Consider the following 17,232-nt stretch of genomic DNA (forward strand, 5'->3'; position numbering starts at 1 on the left):
TCAGTGGTTCTGCTCTGTTGGTAACACCACATCTCCCACTATAATTGTCCTGCTACCCGGGCCCTTCCTAATGTTCTCGCCTTCCTTTGTTGACATTACCGCGTATCTACCAAATTGAACTCTACCATCGACTTTTCGCATCTTAGGCAGCGCAGCAAATATTTCGTTGCGTCTTACGCCCGTAGGCTGGTCAACGTATAGCATCTGACAGCGCTGGCAAGGGTCAATGGTATCCAAGAGGAGTTGGTCTTGCCTAATACGAATGGATGACTAGTGGTCTTCGGCGTAGGGGCGTTCAGCACGAGCTACTTGACAGGCCCGCTTAGCAACAACGATGTTGCTCGTAAACAAATCTGCACTAATGGCTTTGCTCACGCCAGAGGTAGGCTTGGAGTTTGCTCTGATTATCTTGTTGAGATGGTTGACTGATGACCTGGATACGATTAAAATGGACATTTCGTTTGATACGAGCACGTATTTTTGGCAATTTTGGCGCGGTATTCGGTCTACACGCGAAGAGGAATCCAAGGTAGCAAGCCTCCGGAACCGATTCTTCTAGATACTAGCGAGGTTTGATGGTTTTATATTGAGTTCTGTATCAAGTGAAGAGAACCGCGCGAGAGTACAAGCTACACCTAAGAGCTCTGTAAAGAATGCCGAGACCACTGGCGAGGCGTAGGCACGAAGGCATGAGCTAGGCTCGTAGGCACTGGGTACTCTTTTTCGACAACTCGAGCGCACTAGAGAACTCATAACACTCGTGCTTTTGGCATCCCAAATAAGCGGAATTTCGAGGCTGAATGGACCATCTGTGGCCTTGGGGTTATAGGTGATGCGGAGTATGCCGCGTTCTAGATCAACAGATGGATATATAGACGCCATCTGAGGATATTCTTTCTGCTTCATGGGAAAGCCGGTCACCTGATGAACGAGGTACTATTCTCGGTCCCATGCAAGCCCTTCTCTTTTGACCTCCTAACGCTTGCCTTTAGGAATCTTGAACGGGCCATAGCCTTTGATGGGAAATATTGTTAGACTCTTAACATAAAACTAAGGGGCGATTGTATTGTTTGTATCCATCGGAGGACTCAATGACACCAAAGGAGGGACTTTCTCTATATAAAACTCCTCGACGACTTCTGTTAGTGAGTCTATATCCTTTAGATTGCTCATTGCTCCTAGACTAACACGCAAAATGCCAGTTGGTCGGCCACCTAACATATCATGGTTATCACCGCAGCGTAAACCAGTGGCATAATGGCGACGTAGCTCTTCTCCTTCCTATCCAAGAGACATGGCCGTTCCTCTAGGGTTGCAGACAGAACTAGAACGTAGTTAGATGTTGTGTGCCGTTGCTAGTTTTTCTACCTCGGACTTAGGGATCCACTCGCCGTGACTGTTCCTCATATTAAAAGCGATGATCGGGCCTTGGAGGGTTAGGTTCCTATAACTCGATTGGTATATCTCATAGACCTTTATGCTATTGAAGTGTCTCAATATAGAGAGTCGATTATAGACTCTCTGAGCGAGGAACCTAGTATAGGAAGAAATATTCGTTATTAACCCGTACAGACGTTTGTGCGTCTTTAGGGCGGCATTAAGTGCAATAATGCTGTGAAATAGAAGGGTGCCATCCTCAAGCCGCTCATAGATTGAGGTTTCTTTTTTGGCATGCCATTATGCTCCGGATACTATCACCATATCCACGGTACCCCCGCCGAAAAACTTTCGTCGCTTAAGTGCGGATACAGTGCTTTTCCGGACAACCAAAGCCCCTAAATCAGGGAATCCAAAGATTTTGTAAAAGCTAAGCGCCGTAAAATCCGGAGCGGTAGCTGTATCACTTAGGTTAAGAGGAGTAGTTGATAGAAACGAGGCGGCATTAAGCAAGGTGAATATATTCCTTCCTTCGTTAGCAGCGGAACGGATTTGCCCGCACCACTAAAGTGGGAGACGTCGACCGTTTATGTTTGATTAAGCTAGAAAGGCAAACAGCTTGGGAATTTTCGACTAAGCTGTGTCTAGCTCAGAGATCTAAGCGTCTACATCGGTATCATCGAAACATTGATAGCCTATATCCGCGAGTTCCCGAACACCAACCACGCTAGTGTGGGCATCAACGTGGTACCTATACCAAAATCCCCTAGGGTCATCTCGAAAAGATTCTCTAATAAACTTAATAGCTGCTGTCGCATTTGCCACAAAAACCACATCAAACTCATCGGGGCTTGCATTGAAGAACTAGAGGACTCGGAGTCGCACGTCGTCTGTCCGCTCTGTAGACAGTCGTGATGATACAGACATCGAATAGGGATTTCCGAAGAGACTGGATATCATATCATCCGAGAATGACTCGATAAATGATTTGGCATAGAGTGTTGTTCCGGCGTGGTCTAGATAAGTTGTTCCTACAACCCGTGAAAAAAGGGTAGTCAGTACAGATAATCAAGTAATATCATATGCTAGGCCATACCATTGAGAAGAGGATACTCATGTTCACGGATGGTATCCGTATCCGCAGAGTATCCCTGGCCATATCGGGAATAGACGAATTCTTCCTCAATGCTCTCCATCATAAAGTGGGTGGACGGAATCGAAGAATGTAGCGTGTTCGTTTGTGAAAATACCGTGCCTTTGCGAAGTTGATGACTCAAGTGGTGACTGTTTCAATGAGAAAAATATAACCGCCGTAGAGTTTTGGCGGTAGACGTTTATAACTAGGATAGATGAAAGGGGAAACAGTCTTTTGTGGTCATATATACCAGGCTACTTGGTAGGGTTCCTGATGACGACGTAGGTCCCTGTCTAGAAATGTTTGTGCTAGAAGTGGAGATGAATAATTGTTCGCGATGAAAAGACAATCTTTGGATTAATTACCTCCGACTAGCTTACTGTAAATGTTCACCGCAATCCACCAATTGCGAGGAGGCCTGTTTAACTCCTTGCAACCATCAAACCGTCCATGGTTTGCGGTGTCTTCATCTAAAGCTCGACGACTACAAGCGCGACCTTAGTCAAATTTCCGCGGGGCATTATACGCCTGACAGGCTGCATAGTCAAGCGAAATATGCCATCCACATACTTAACATCCCTTAGATCAACAGCGTTCCATGCAACAATAGCAAGCAAACCCGACTACATTGTAGACTTAACACACAAAATTGGCCAATTAATGGTGTGATGGTGCAGCAGCAACTTTGCTCGTTAGAGATTTCTGAGATTTGCCCGGCGCAATGGACAGAAGTTGATGTCTAACAAACAACGAGCTATAGTGATTCTTGAAATCGGCTTGACTAATGCACACTGAGTAATTCTTGCTGGCCCCATCGCCAAAGCTTAGCGCGGATGAGTATTGAACAAGCTGCACCAAATCGAGGGCCGCAGTATTATGCCCCATGTAGTACAGTCGCGATTGAGATTATCATCCAACGGTAAAACCATAAGATGTAATTTTATGTTGCTATTGTAAGAAAATCTACGATTGGCCCTGCTCTGGCTCATTGACGACATAGCGGGCCTGAGTTCGATTTCAAGGCGTTCAATACAGGGCCTCAGATAGGAAGCGAGCAAAAGAAATCGGTGTAGGTTTACGAACCTAAGTACTACAGTACAGCGCTTGTTAACTCTAGGGATTCTGATTTACAGGTTTCTCTAATACTTATCCAACCCCAAACTTTCATACACTTTGCGGGCTTAGGTCAGTAAAGACCTAGATATCCAAAAGGAAATTATCTTGTATGTACACTCGACGATACCGTACGAACATTCGATTCTGTTGATTTCGACGTTTATCCCGGAGCCAAACAACCCGACATGAGCTAGGCACCAGGCGGGCCTCCGCGCGTCAGAAACCGATACCCAGTTGCGTAAAATGCGAGGATGTAGCGTTTTAGTCTATCAAGTACCTCCTTTTTAACGTCGCAGTCACAATGTCTGGGGCCTCTACAGGGAGTGATTGGCTGTAATTCCTGCAGGGTGGTGGGGTTAGGTTATGCCCTATATACAAAGTTGTTCTGGCGGAACAGGCGCTTGAAAGGACATATCTTGCGTTACCGTGTACGGAGTAGCTGTACGGAAGAGGAGAAGCGAGTGCATGTGGATGTGTAAATGGATGCAGAAGGGAAAGACTATCTGAGTGAGAGAGAGAAGCCCCACAAATATACCACAGTACATACCAAGCAGGAGGTCAGGTTTATTCTGCTAAGCACAGCTACTTGGTTATGAAACCAACCTAGCATGCTGATAGCCCAGTATAGCCCTCTAAGCCGAGAAGCGTCAACCCTCTCGATCATGATTTCATTCACCCGTTTCTTCGGAAGGCCAAACGATGAATGCACTTTTCGGACTAAGAAGAGCAGGTGGTCCTGAGAAAGACTCTTTTGGTCTTGTTTCCATCGAAGCTGGCCATGACGCACCCGTGCTGTCGCTCTTGATAATGCTGCTCGGAGAGACTCTATTTACGTCGAAAGAGTTTAAGTGTGGTGTGTAGCCATGGCTTGACTGGTGTTGTCCTGATTGTATCGTCTGTGGATTCTTCACGGACACCGTGATATGTGATTTGTCCTTGACGTAAACGCCTCCGGTTCGAGTCGTGGGATGAATGTAAGAGCTAAAAGCCCGGCATGTCAGCCGGATTATGACACCAAAAAGAGTTGACTTTACCGAATCAAGACTCTCGTTGTGTTAGGGTCTGTCTAAATCGCCGTCGTATAAGCGGCATACATCAGTGCCCGAGCAATGGCTTCATTCTTTGGCCGTGCGATCTTCTAGATATACTCGATTGTCTGTGTAGCCATGGCAGCAGTGTGGCTGATGGGGCCAAATTTATATACGGAAGGATATGCCCCAGAAGAGGTAAGATATAGAAATAGAGAAATGATGGGACAGAAGATAGAGCAGTCAGCATATCCCTTATAAGCCATTCAGACCTCTCTAAGATTCAAGTTCGTTGTTTTCTTAGCCGCCGATACTTTCTTTTGGCTTGAGCTGTATCATCTACGCTATACTCCTGCTAGAGAAGACTACGTAGTGGAGTTTCAGAGTCGATAAGGATCAGTGAGGAGGAGCAGGTTTGGCCTATCATTAGCCGCCTCCGCTTGCCACAAGACCTGGCTACAGCTAATCAATCAGAGAATTCAATGTTGGCCATGTAGGTGCCACGGTGAAGCAGTCCACTCGGAAGAGGCGAAGCAGATGATCGAGAGTTTTGGCGGCCTTGGCAGCGAGGTCATCCGTCCCACACCGCCTTTTAGTACTGCTAGTAACAGCGCGTCACTCGATTAACTCTCATAAGGACAAGAACATGAACATGAACCCTGGCTAGAGACTCTCTCGCTTATTCTGCCAGCTCGCAATACTTCGTCGACGAAATCAGAATATCTTCAGGCGCCAATTTCCATTCACACCAAAGATCAGCCATTATCACAAAGCCTTTCCGTCGCCACACCCTTTTCGATGCCTTTATGCCATGGCTGACTCGTCAGCCCTACCAATAGAAGATATATACCATCCTAAGGTAGATGTTGAATATTTCGAGGACTATGTGCCCGGTGGATACCACCCAACTCTCATCGGGGATACTTTTTGTAGTGGCCGCTACACCGTCGTTCACAAGCTTGGTTTTGGTGGATATTTAACAATTTGGCTAGCCCGGGATCAGCAACGCGGGCGCTACGTATCGCTAAAGATACTGACTGCGAGAGCATCGATAGATAGTCACGAGGGTGAAGTCCTGTATTACCTGACGAAGTGCGATCGTACTCATCCTGGAAAGCGATTCATCCCGCCGCTATTGGACTAATTCTCGTTTTATGGTCCAAACGGACATCATCGGTGCTTGGTCGGAGAGCCTGCTGGTGGTAGTATTGCCTAGTCCAAGGAGGACAGCACAAATTTCATGTTTCCACCGGACGCTGCTAGATCCACTGCCGCGCAGCTCCTCTTAGGGTTGTCTTACTTGCATGCAAACGGCATATGCCACGGAGGTGAGGATAATTATGCTGTGCATATACCTTTACTAATGCCACATACTAACCGCAGGCAGATCTCCACTTACGCAACTTTCTCTTACGCGTACCAGACTTTGACAGCCTAAGCGTAGATAAGCTATACAAGCGCTTCGGTAAACCCTACGAGGTTCCTATCCGCCGAGTGGATGGGAAGCCTGGTGAACCACACGCACCGCCGTATGCCATCTATTCCATGGTTTTGAGCATGCCTGCCAACGAGGTGCATAATCCGGAAATCATCATCTCGGACTACGGAACGTCCTTTATTGTGGCAGACACACCCACACCGACTCTCCATACCCTAGCTCTCTACTCTCCACCAGAAGACTTTTTCGACGAACCTATTATCCAGCCCACCGCAGCTGATATATAGACCCTAGGTGTCAACTTGTACGAGGTCTTAGGCGAGCGTCCACTCTTCGAAACATTTTCCTAGGACCGAGATGATATTGTCGCCGAAATGATCAATACGCTGGGCTAACCGCCCTAGAGATGGTGGAACTCTTGGCATAAACGTTCCGAATTCTTCAAGGAGGATGGGTCATGGGTCGATGACTTCCGCCGTATCGGCACTCCCGTTTTCCGGCCTCTACGCCAGCGCCTCTAGGACATGGGCCGTGGTGAGACAGAGCAGACGTGCGAATAGGACGTTGTAGGCGGGGAACTAAATACGTTGGATGACTTGCTAAGAGCTATGATGGCGTTTGAGCCGGCAGAACGACCTACAGCAGACTAACTCCTAAGGTATGAGTATATGGTGAAGTGGGCGTTGCCCGCGTGGGAAAGGCAGAAAAAGCAGGAAAGTGCCCAACCTACAGATGAGGAGCATTAGGCTGCTCGCGCCCATGTAGACAGAAGAAGCGCCGACGGATATGCTTTGTCCTAAAACCCGAGCAGCCAAGATAGTGTGAGTGTCGTTATACTTGATATTAACGGGCGCCCGTCTATCTTAAATGTAAGCCGTTTTCTAAGGCCATTGTCAAAGATAGTCTCTGAACTTTTGTATGAATATATGCGTATAACAAGATTTCTGCGCTTACGCCCCAAGATGGCCGAGAACTGGCAATTACACGTCTGCAAAGCTGATGCGGGGCAAAGTCCTGTTATATAGCACGTCACAAAGTGCCTCGGAACAGTCTTCTGTTTGTTTCATTGGGCCTCAGCAAACATCTTTATCCATTTCTATTGACAGTCAGGTGGGGCCGTTTTTCTCAGGGCGATTGACTAGGTTATAGGGACTAATCTATTAGTTTTCTACTTCCTCCGTGGACAACACAACCTAATCCTCTAATGCTTACTAACAAAAGCTCCTTCGCAACTGCCGCAATAATGATAGGTGTGTATGGTGTTCATTTTTTCAGCCATGAATTGACTCTGACGTTAAAATACAGCCTACGTTGAGTACTAAAAGTAGCATGGCTAAGTACAGTAATGAGTACTGTATTATAGTAAATGTTATGTGGCAATCAGAATAGGATATTTCAACATGTCCGTCTCTCACATTTTTACGCTGACGAAGTCCTTGGGGGCTGCTGTGGGTGGCTGGGTTTTAGCGATTGCGGTGATGTTGGCTATATAGTATTAATGTATCTACGAAGAAGATGATTAATTTGGCTCGCTCAACTGATAGATATATCAATCTACGTTCTTTCCAGTTCGCGAACTATTTCTTGTCCCTAGCTTGACCACATGGTGAAGCTGGCATACCGCCCCCAATTCCGATTGCAATGGTCGAATTCAATGACAGAGCCCCCCTCATTGTAACACTATGGTCAGGCAACATCTCTTCAGAATCACACTTACCAGGTTTAAAAGCATGTGATAAAGTGCCGCTCGAACGTATGAATCGTTCAGTTAGTGGTGCAGTAAACTTTGTCCCTTGGGCAGTGAAAGCCACCGGAGAGAATGATTGGGGCAATTCTGTATCGGATACATAATCTGACTACTTATCATAGACCAAGCTGAAAGTCAGTAGTTTGGGAAATTACTGTGCCAGTTTTACCTGAAATATATTCTTCCCATCAGTACTAGATATGCACTAGCAATTACATAGATTATATCATGAAACGTACTATGATCGGGCGCCCGAGAACACGACTAATTAGAGCTCGCGTTTATATGATATAGTTCCCGAGAATCTAGTCATGAGCATGCTAAGGTCGGAACAAATACGTAGTACCTTACGAAGCGAGCAAGCACCTGTAGTTATAATTAATCCAAGCTGCTCGATTAGCGTCTTTGCGCACTTTTGCTTGACACACGCTATTGTACTGTATGACGGTTAATTCTAAGTAATAATTGAAACTGATTCTGAGAGATCAATCTATGTACTTGATTTCCTCTGCCATTTTTTAGCGCTCTCTTTCCGTATTAGTGCTCAGACCTTGCCGCTTTTTACTCACTGAGTAGATCTAAGCACGCCCCTGAGCGCCCTGATTCGCTCACTGAGCATTACATAAGCGCTCTGACCTGCTCACTAAGCAACTACTGACTGCGAAAAATAGTGTGTGCACGCGTCATAGAGACTCGGTCACTACGCCGCAACGAGCAGTTCGTCCAGTACCATCAGTGGATACCTAGATACTTCACCTGTGCCTGTGCACTTTGCTGGTAAAGAGTCGGGAGTCACCAGTCTTCTCAAAGGAATCCTGTTTCTTGGGGCCAGGCTATGAATGGGTCAAAGCCCGAACCGGAAGAACTTCTCTTCTCAGTTGATAAGCTTTGCCTGCACCGGGTACCATGGGAGAGAGAAAGGCCTAGATCGATGCGCCTGCATGCTCAAAATCTATTTGAATTACCTGATCGGGAAGATGTGAAATTGCATTTCGCGGCCTACAAAAGTTCGCGGGCGATGCAGCGGCTCCTTCCAGTTGTGGACTCCGTTCTTTTCGAAGATACGATCGATGCGGCTTATCAGCAGCAGTCTACTACCCTCATATACCCGGCCAGTTCATGAGCCTGTGTGTCTGGTTTCATGGCTTTTGTGTCCTGCCTGCCTTCGTTTTAAGGTGAGTCGATGTTATTTTCTCACAAGGTTTAGCAGAGATTATTAGTAGCAAGGTGAAGATTCAAAGTTTAATGAATTATTTTTTGAAATAATTTGACTAATCGCCCCTGGATTGATTGCTTCTTTTCATTGTGAGGTGGATAAGTCGGTACTTAAATAGCCTGTGTGCTTCATGATATCCGTTTCACTTCAAACCTAATCCTCCAGCTTAGATGAGGTAAAATCCCATGCAACAGGACTGTACTCAGTCGTCTCCAATTGGCGTTCTCAATGATGCGTGACGGTGTGACGCTCTTGGGTAATGGAATGAAACCCCTGTCTAGACTCCAGCGAATGAGTATCTGGGCCGGGGTCTTGTTGTACTTGTCTGCCAGATTCTTGACCGAGGATTCCTCGAAGCGGCTGCCGCGCACAACAGGGCAGTACGCTTGCATGACGATGCCGCGCGCACACACCACTCGACGATGTCCTTTCGGCACAGCCACGGGTGTGGCTCGACTTGGTTGATGCTAATGATACCTCCATTGCCATTACCACCTCGCTGCTCTTCAAGCTCTCTAATGTGTTTTTCCAGCTCATCCACGTGGAGCATACCGTAGTTGCTAACGCCGATAGAACGCGCCTTGCCAGCTTCAACATTTTCGACTATCTGCGTGGAGACCCCCTTCTCATTATTCTTTATATGAATTAGGTCAAGCCGAATTTTGTAAATCTCAGCTTTCTTCAACGCCTATAGGTTCTCAATAGGGTTCAAATTAGGCGAATGTGGAGGCTATTCCATGACTTCAATCTCTAGACCTTATAGGGCGTCTCGGACAATATGTGCTGTGTGCGTTGGCGCCTTATCATGCTGAAAAATGCAGTCCTCGTTGGCTATTAGGATAGGTAGGATTCGGAGGTATAAATGTCGGATCGCGACGCTATCCACACCTCCACGCTCCGAGTCCGGGTCTCCGAATAGCGGAATCAGCCCTGTTCGACGCGTAGCCCCCGAAAAAGCAGCACAAAACATCTGCTTATTTTGCTTCCCTTTTTATGGGAGACCCTAGACTTGTCCGAGTCGAGGCTGGTCTTTTAGACGGGTAAAGTCTATTCACGGCGTATGCTAATGCCACTTTCAACTGTACTCAATATCTGATCCACAAATGTGTCGATCTTACAGCTCCATGATGAACGTGCGTACATACGTGAATGGGCCAAAGGCATTGAAGTTGAACCTTGGCTCAGGAAGATTACGTGATCTCTCCGAACAGAGCAATGACTTATCCTAACAATGATGTCGGGTGGAGGAACTAGCGCGTTAGAAATTTATGCGTAGTCACTGTACCGTACAGTTATAACCTGGCCTAGTGTAGTGGCAGCGCCGGGGGGGAGGAGAGGGGAGATAGGATAGATAATTGGCCCGAGGCCGAGGAGCGTGGGCTGTGTTTTAGGGGGGCATGTTAATTCCTTCCCAGTAATATGGGAGTGGCAATAATTGATAAATAGGAACAATTCACGATTGACTGTTTAATTTGAACGAGATCGGCCAAACCGAGAATGCTGAGAAATGAGTTCCCCCGACTCCGGTCACGATCCAGTATTGGCCCTTAGTGTGTGATAATTACGAGACTTAAAGTTCATGAACTGGTGGTTCAGAATGCCTAGCACTCTGGAACCCGCCTTCCAAATTCGTAATATTCGGTAGCTCCCCGTATTCACGCCAAGGTCAGCCTTTTATGACAAATCCCTTCGTAGAATTGATGGTATATAACTGTTTCGTCCCCCAGAAATTTGGGGAGATTCTACTTCTACATCAACGTTCAACATCGAATACTCCGGATATTCCGTACTACATTATGGAGGCCTTTCGCGGGCAATTGGAATCAATCCCTATTCCCCAAACCTCTTTTGCAGGCCAGACCATCATTGTGACAGGCTCGAACACCGGCCTGGGATATGAAGCGGTGCGGCACTTCGTGCGACTCGATGCGGGACAAGTCATTCTCGCGGTGAGATCGGTAAAAAGGGTGAAGCTGCTAAAGCCTCTATTGAGGCTTCCTCGGGTCGAAAAAACGTCATCGAGGTATGGCAGCTAGAAATGGATAAGTACGATTCAATCAAAGCCTTCGCTTCCAGGTGCAATTCATTGGATAGGCTGGATGTCGTGGTGGAAAATGCTGGTATTCTAAGCAATACTTATGAGGAGTCTGAAGGAACTGAGATCAGCATTAAGGTCAACGTCATCGGGACCTTCTTACTAGCGCTGAATCTATTCCCAATCCTGCGGAGGTCGCAAGCAAGGACTGGACAAATATCGAGACTAGTTATTACCAGCTCCTTTGTCCATTATAATGTAAGAACCCCGCCTTCTTCCCTCGCGTGTGATTATCAGTTCTTATTTTCGAATCTAACGACCCGAAGGCCAAATTCCGCGAACGGCATGAGGACTCAATCTTCGACGCCTTGAGTAATAAGAAGAAATCCAACATGAACGATCGATACAACGTGTCGAAGTTGTTGGAGGTTATGCTTGTCCGTTCGATTGCTGCAGCAATGAAGGATAGTCCCCACGCCGCGGAGCCCATAATTCTTAATAATGTCCACCCCGGCCTGTGCGAGTCAGAGCTCGACAAAGATGTCAAGGTATGATCACAATTCCTTGCAACCTTTTTATTCCGTTTCTCGGATAAATTGCTTAGTCAAGTTATAGGGACTTGCTAGCTATCTACTCGCATTCGCCAAGGCACTAGTTGCGCGAACGACGGAGGTTGGTGGACGTACACTCGTCCACAGCGCAGCCGCTGGAGATGAAAGCCATGGACAGTATATGAGCGAGTGCAGAGTCAGAGAGCCGAGTGCTTTTGTCAGAAGCAAGCAGGGCGCAGAGACTCAAGAACGTGTGCACAAGGAATTGATGGCCATCTTGGAGAATATTCAACCAGGAATCACAAGGAATATCTAAGCGAATACAGTCCGGAGAAACGCTTGTGTTGGTGACTAAACTATATTGTTTGGAGGCGTTCATTTATTCATTGTTGGTCCCATGTTTCGTAATCTTTGAGCTTAGTTACCCTTCTTTTGTCTCAGGCTGGCCGCCCCCAATTGATGCGATAGGTACTACGAGGCGCCTCCTATGTAGAGAATCAAGAGAGTCCCTGTTCACATGCACTTATCAATGCATGATCTTCGACCGTATTTATTCTTCGTTCCAAGACGACGATCTCATTGGGTATATTGAGGCCAATAAGGAAACTTAGTTTCGACAACGAAAAATTCATCGCCTCTCAAACTGCGAAGTGAGTGTGAAGGGCATAAAACTGCTATCGGAACGGTAAAGTGGTCAGGTGTTCACTTGTTGCAGGAAGGTACAGCACGTCCCGAAACTGGTGCAACAGCCAACACTCTTTAAGTGATTATTTAGCCCCACTGCCAAGAAATCTTAGTCTATATTGAGAGCTATTCCGACAGTTGCGCGGGTATTTCTTTCGTGAGTAAATTAAATAATAGTTTCAAGTATGCATTAACTTGTAAATTCAATATATGTGACATCTTTATGCCCTCACCCGGAGCAGCTTTCCTCGGACGCAGACTAACACGAAACACAAGGCACTGCTATGTGTTCACGGATAGATCGGCGGGGCCTACTTGGCTATAATTCTGTATGACTATATTTTGCGTCCCGTGATCGATTTGTGTTAGTCAGCTATGCAGCATGCCAAGACCCGTATTAAGCCCTCCTCTATTGCATAGCGTCAATCGATTTCAACCCTCACTGTCCTCCCTTTTCGGAGGGCAGTGGTTAAACAGCAGATTTGTGTTCATCTGTTTTTGGGTCCTCTGTTTTTGACCTTGCGAGCAGTTGCTTCTTCACTGGCATTCTCGTCAGCATCTCAATCGTTCATCGCTATTGACCATGGAATTCACGCCTCTTCACCCACAACCACCTGTGTGGATACAGTATCTGCTACGTATTAATCCGGATGGTTATTCCTATCAGAGGTTACTTTTTCGTCTGTCACCACTTTAGTCCCTCCCATTGACCATGCCTTTCCCTACCCTCGATTTTGTGCCTCTCCACTAATCAACAACGTCCGGCACACACACTTTCCCGTTTGATCAACTATTTTCCCACCAAAGGCCAAGGGTCGAACGCAGCAACCTAGTAACTATTCACTTATCTGTTGACTTTCTGTTGAACCCGGCAGATTCCAGCAACACGTATCTTATGGACGTCGTTGATGCCCCTGTTTCATCGCCAACGCTTGTTGACCCCTCGTACATATGCGATGACAACTTTGACACGCTGTTCGGAGACGCCTATACATGTACTTGGAGGGAGTGTGATCGGAGGAAGAGTAGTTGTAGTTGGAACAGTAGAAACAGTGGTGAAGGTTGTCGTTGACTCGCAGTTCAGTGGTTGCGTAGTTAACTTGGGCACTGGCTTCAGCCGTAGGAGGCGGAGTGATTGGGTTCTGATCTCCCAAAGGCTCGCTGACGGCTGTGGCCGTTGCTATCAGCACGCTGAAGAGGTGTAGAGAGTTAGAAAAATTCATCTTCCGTCCGGGGATCATGGCCTGGAAAGCGTGGGAATTATGGAAGATTTGGATCTATGTTCGCAGTCGAGGATATAGCTCTCATAAATGTATATTTGACCCCTTACGCAAGTTTGGGGATCCCCATTATACGGCCCACACTTCAGCTAGCTACTTCAGTTCAGCTGCCCCTCTTCATAGACCAGGTCAGATCAGTTTTACGACTGTCTCCTGCCCTATCACACAGGATTACATCGCACTCCTCCGTCCATGTATCGTTTACATCGAGAGCTCTATTATTCCCCCCAACAGCAATGAAAGAAAACTTCATAATCGGCTGACAGTTGCAGCAAAATACAGAGAGCTCCACATGCAGTCAGCCCTTTATTTGGAGTTGACCTAATCCACAGGGAAAATATTGATAGCTATCCCACCCTTCTCCTCAGCTATTTAACACCGTCTCTAGGCTTTCGGCCAATATTGAATCACCCTGGCCATGTTCTGAGTTCGACCGCCGCTCGTCTCTTGTGGAGTCAAGATATGTTTTTCGGATTCCCAGCAGGAGTGGCCGATTTTAGCACTGGTGATGTGGGCCTTGACAAGTATGGATTTGGAGCCTAGCTCTACCGATTGGCTTCAACTCCTTGCTGAATGGAATTGGTGCAATGAATCTCACATTTATGAGGTGTTTTCACACCCAGCATGTATGCGATGGCCATGAGGCGGGAACCTTCCTATGTTGTCCAGAGGTGCAGTATGGACTGAATACCTTGTTTCCGCATCGAGGACTAAAACAGAAGTAGTATTAATTTAGGCAATCAGTGGATTGCCGTACTGGAGTTCACTCAGCAGCTCCATCTCCACGGGTCAACTTGAGTAAGAGATCCCTTGCCTCTTACCTTTATTACCTCTAAGCATACACTGCCGAACTAAAGCGTACGAGTACTGATCAACCATCACTTTCGTTGAGCTAACCAATTAGATGACATGATTTGGTCCTATCAGTGTCCTTTCCTCGATGGAAGTGTATTAAGTATTGGTTGTGATACATCATACTCGCCGTAGTGACTTTGAAAAGATTCGATCGGCTTCAGCTGAGCCATACTAACAGAATCACCTTGGGGGTGGGGGACAGATGGAGTGATAGCGTATGCAAAAGGTGGTTAATCCTGTTGGTGGTCCCCCTCGTGATAGTCACCATGATCGAAAGTGGCGCGGAGAAGGCAGAGCTGAGAATGGTAGCATGAGATCATCCGGCGCATCGAGCGGGGAGAAGCTCCACAGGCATGGCCTTAGACATGCGGTGAAAGGGATGCTCCGCTGGGCAGGTCCCATCCTCGCTGGGGTGTGTTGCAGTCTGACACCTGTCCTTCCTTAATGGTCTCGCACAGACCTGCTCTCTGGATGGGCATATGGGCATCCACCGGGATGTAGTGGAGAGAGCACTGCAGACCATTCGCAGCAGGGGTGGAGATCCCCCTTTCCGATCTGCGGACGCAGAATGCGATATGGACGGAGAAGGGTCTATGAACCGGAGTCTTGGCCAGATGATCGATCCATCAATGATATGGGGATCTGCATCCCCACCGGTGTCTGTTCTCACTAGTAGGATCGGCCCTGCCCGGCCCGCTCGTCCGCTCATGATGAACTCCGATGTGCATCACCCCTGCGGGTCACACCATTCAGGGAAGACTAGTTTACGGATACGAATGCCAAAAAGGCCTGAAAATCTTGGCACGCATAACCCCACGTTTGTGTGGAGCCCATACGAGGGTATGTGTACATATGTCGGGAGGTGTAGCCCGCCTCCCGTCCGTCTCCATCCAAGATCACGATGTCCGAAGATATTGGTCTGCTACCTGCCATTCCCTACTCAATGCGTATCCCCAGTTCTCCTGCTTTTTACCCTCTTTGATTTGGAGAGATTTTTAGTGAATCCACTCTGTTCCTCAACTTGGGCCTCTCGCACCTATTTATGATCGCCAAGGTTGTGGGTCAGGAGTCAAATAGCCACCACCACTACTTGTTGCTATTTGACTCGTGCATGATCATTCCACCCTGTTGTTGTCTCCGTAAAAATACTCCCATTGACTCTGCGCTCTACTGTCAACAACGCTGACACCGGATGGCTAAGCTAAAGACGTTCGGCCCTATCCCGTATCACAGAAACCAACCAGGCAATGATTGATAAATTTTCCCCCATGACAATTTCCTTATTACGGATCCTGCAATCACCCACTTCTTGACGGCCACCGAGGGCCAACTGTGCATTAGCTCCGGAGTCACGTGCAGACGGTATACCTCGCGACCCCCCAGGTGTACCGACCAAAACGATTCAACCCTGATCACTGAGCAATCACTGAGCACCAGGGTGAGCGACCCACTTGGCAGACATTATCCCATGTACTCCGTAGAGATAGACATTGTAAACGCGGAGTCATCCGTAATGGGGGCCCCCACATGATTTCCAGCGGCCAGAGCCAGCTGAAAATGACGACATGTCTGCATGTTACGTGAGTAGTGGCGCTAATCAGCTCGTTTGTGTCAGATCCTCAGCCTGCCAAGATGTACTACTAAGTGGGGTTCGAAGGTTCGTGGGCCTCTCTTGGATACCAAAATCAGTGCTCTGTAGTGGAGAACGGTGGTGGGCGAGGGGGCTGTTTGCGCCACTAGGTTTTGATACCTCCTAATAAAGAGTCTGTGACGCATCATCAGAAACGGTCTACCCTGTAGCGAGGGCCTCACCGTTAGCTGGCTGTTTATAGGCTGTCAGCAAACTAGGCCAAAAAAAAAGGAAGAAAACCACATTCATGACAGAACAGATATGAGACTACCATTTATCTATTCTGAAAGAAATTGTAGCGTGCAAATTCTTAGCTAAAAAAATTACTGCGTCGGCTTTTTGGTATAATCGAGATAGGGTGAAGGTAGTTCGGCTGCCTTCATGCTCAGCATGGTGTGCGTCTCCCAAAGTTACAATCTATGTGACCACCAACTGCTATGTGGGGTAGTGGTGCTAGTCCCTCATTTGCTAGCGAATGGATCGCTTGAGGGCTGTGATAGCTCTTACAGGAGTGGCGTCTTGTGGGGAAACAATCTAAATTTTCTTTGTTCTTGCTTCTCCTAAAGCCAGATGAAACGCAAAAGCAAACGTCATTGGCTTGGCTGCATGGCTAAAGAAAAAGGGGTAGGTGGTTAAATGAAGACTTGGCAGCTGAAAAGCTGCGCTTGAACTAGACCGTTCTCTAGCTGATTCACCAATGCTGACTATAAAGAGAGGCCCGGTCTCCTCAATGTTGTACGACCGATTGTTTTTCTGCCTCTCTCAAAGGATTTATTTGATCCCCTTATTCCATTGATTCACTGCTGCTTGACCTTTTTCTCCGACGAAATGGCACACCATAAACCTCCGCAAATTGACACTTACAATGGATGGAGAATTGCCACCGTGGACTGTCGTCCAAAGGGAACCAACTGCGACCTTAACGGCGTCCGTCTCTGGTTTAATCGCGAAGGTTACTATGTCATCATTGGTGTCCCCGCTGAAGTCTGCTATGCTTTGGCTGTATATGGTCGCGAGGCAACTCATGTGAACAAAAGCTGGGGCAATGGCTGGGGGTGCCGCATACCGCTGGTGCCGCAGATGCCGCTGGTTACAGGAAGGACGATTCCAACATTTATTACATATTTGGCAGTACTTTAA

The 17,232-nt window shown here is 47.3% G+C and overlaps 6 protein-coding genes across 6 annotated transcripts; 3 read left to right on the forward strand and 3 right to left on the reverse strand.

Moving 5' to 3' along the window:
* On the reverse strand, window positions 1-456 carry N7446_005629 (uncharacterized protein; the record flags this gene model as incomplete). The annotated part of the gene is made up of 2 exons (XM_058514377.1): window positions 1-270; window positions 310-456. 2 exons carry the CDS (start codon window positions 454-456, stop codon window positions 1-3), a joined length of 417 nt encoding a protein of 138 aa, XP_058371555.1.
* Window positions 457-506: 50 nt separating this feature from the next.
* Window positions 507-906, reverse strand: N7446_005630 (uncharacterized protein; the record flags this gene model as incomplete). Its single annotated transcript, XM_058514378.1, has 2 exons — window positions 507-562; window positions 636-906. The coding sequence occupies 2 exons, from the start codon at window positions 904-906 to the stop codon at window positions 507-509; spliced, it is 327 nt and encodes a 108-aa protein (XP_058371556.1).
* Window positions 907-5,896: 4,990 nt separating this feature from the next.
* On the forward strand, window positions 5,897-6,381 carry N7446_005631 (kinase domain-containing protein; the record flags this gene model as incomplete). The annotated part of the gene is made up of 2 exons (XM_058514379.1): window positions 5,897-5,984; window positions 6,044-6,381. The coding sequence occupies 2 exons, from the start codon at window positions 5,897-5,899 to the stop codon at window positions 6,379-6,381; spliced, it is 426 nt and encodes a 141-aa protein (XP_058371557.1).
* A 2,953-nt stretch (window positions 6,382-9,334) lies between these two features.
* Window positions 9,335-9,607, reverse strand: N7446_005632 (oxidoreductase; the record flags this gene model as incomplete). Its single annotated transcript, XM_058514380.1, has 1 exon — window positions 9,335-9,607. One exon carries the CDS (start codon window positions 9,605-9,607, stop codon window positions 9,335-9,337), a length of 273 nt encoding a protein of 90 aa, XP_058371558.1.
* A 1,246-nt stretch (window positions 9,608-10,853) lies between these two features.
* Window positions 10,854-11,959, forward strand: N7446_005633 (uncharacterized protein; the record flags this gene model as incomplete). The annotated part of the gene is made up of 4 exons (XM_058514381.1): window positions 10,854-11,006; window positions 11,051-11,350; window positions 11,419-11,640; window positions 11,708-11,959. 4 exons carry the CDS (start codon window positions 10,854-10,856, stop codon window positions 11,957-11,959), a joined length of 927 nt encoding a protein of 308 aa, XP_058371559.1.
* Window positions 11,960-16,920: 4,961 nt separating this feature from the next.
* N7446_005634 (uncharacterized protein) lies at window positions 16,921-17,232 on the forward strand (the record flags this gene model as incomplete). The annotated part of the gene is made up of 1 exon (XM_058514382.1): window positions 16,921-17,232. The coding sequence occupies one exon, from the start codon at window positions 16,921-16,923 to the stop codon at window positions 17,230-17,232; it is 312 nt and encodes a 103-aa protein (XP_058371560.1).

The sequence above is a fragment of the Penicillium canescens genome (assembly GCF_028828765.1).
Source record: "Penicillium canescens strain IBT 15451 chromosome Unknown utg000004l_segment0_segment0, whole genome shotgun sequence".
NCBI lineage: Eukaryota > Fungi > Ascomycota > Eurotiomycetes > Eurotiales > Aspergillaceae > Penicillium > Penicillium canescens.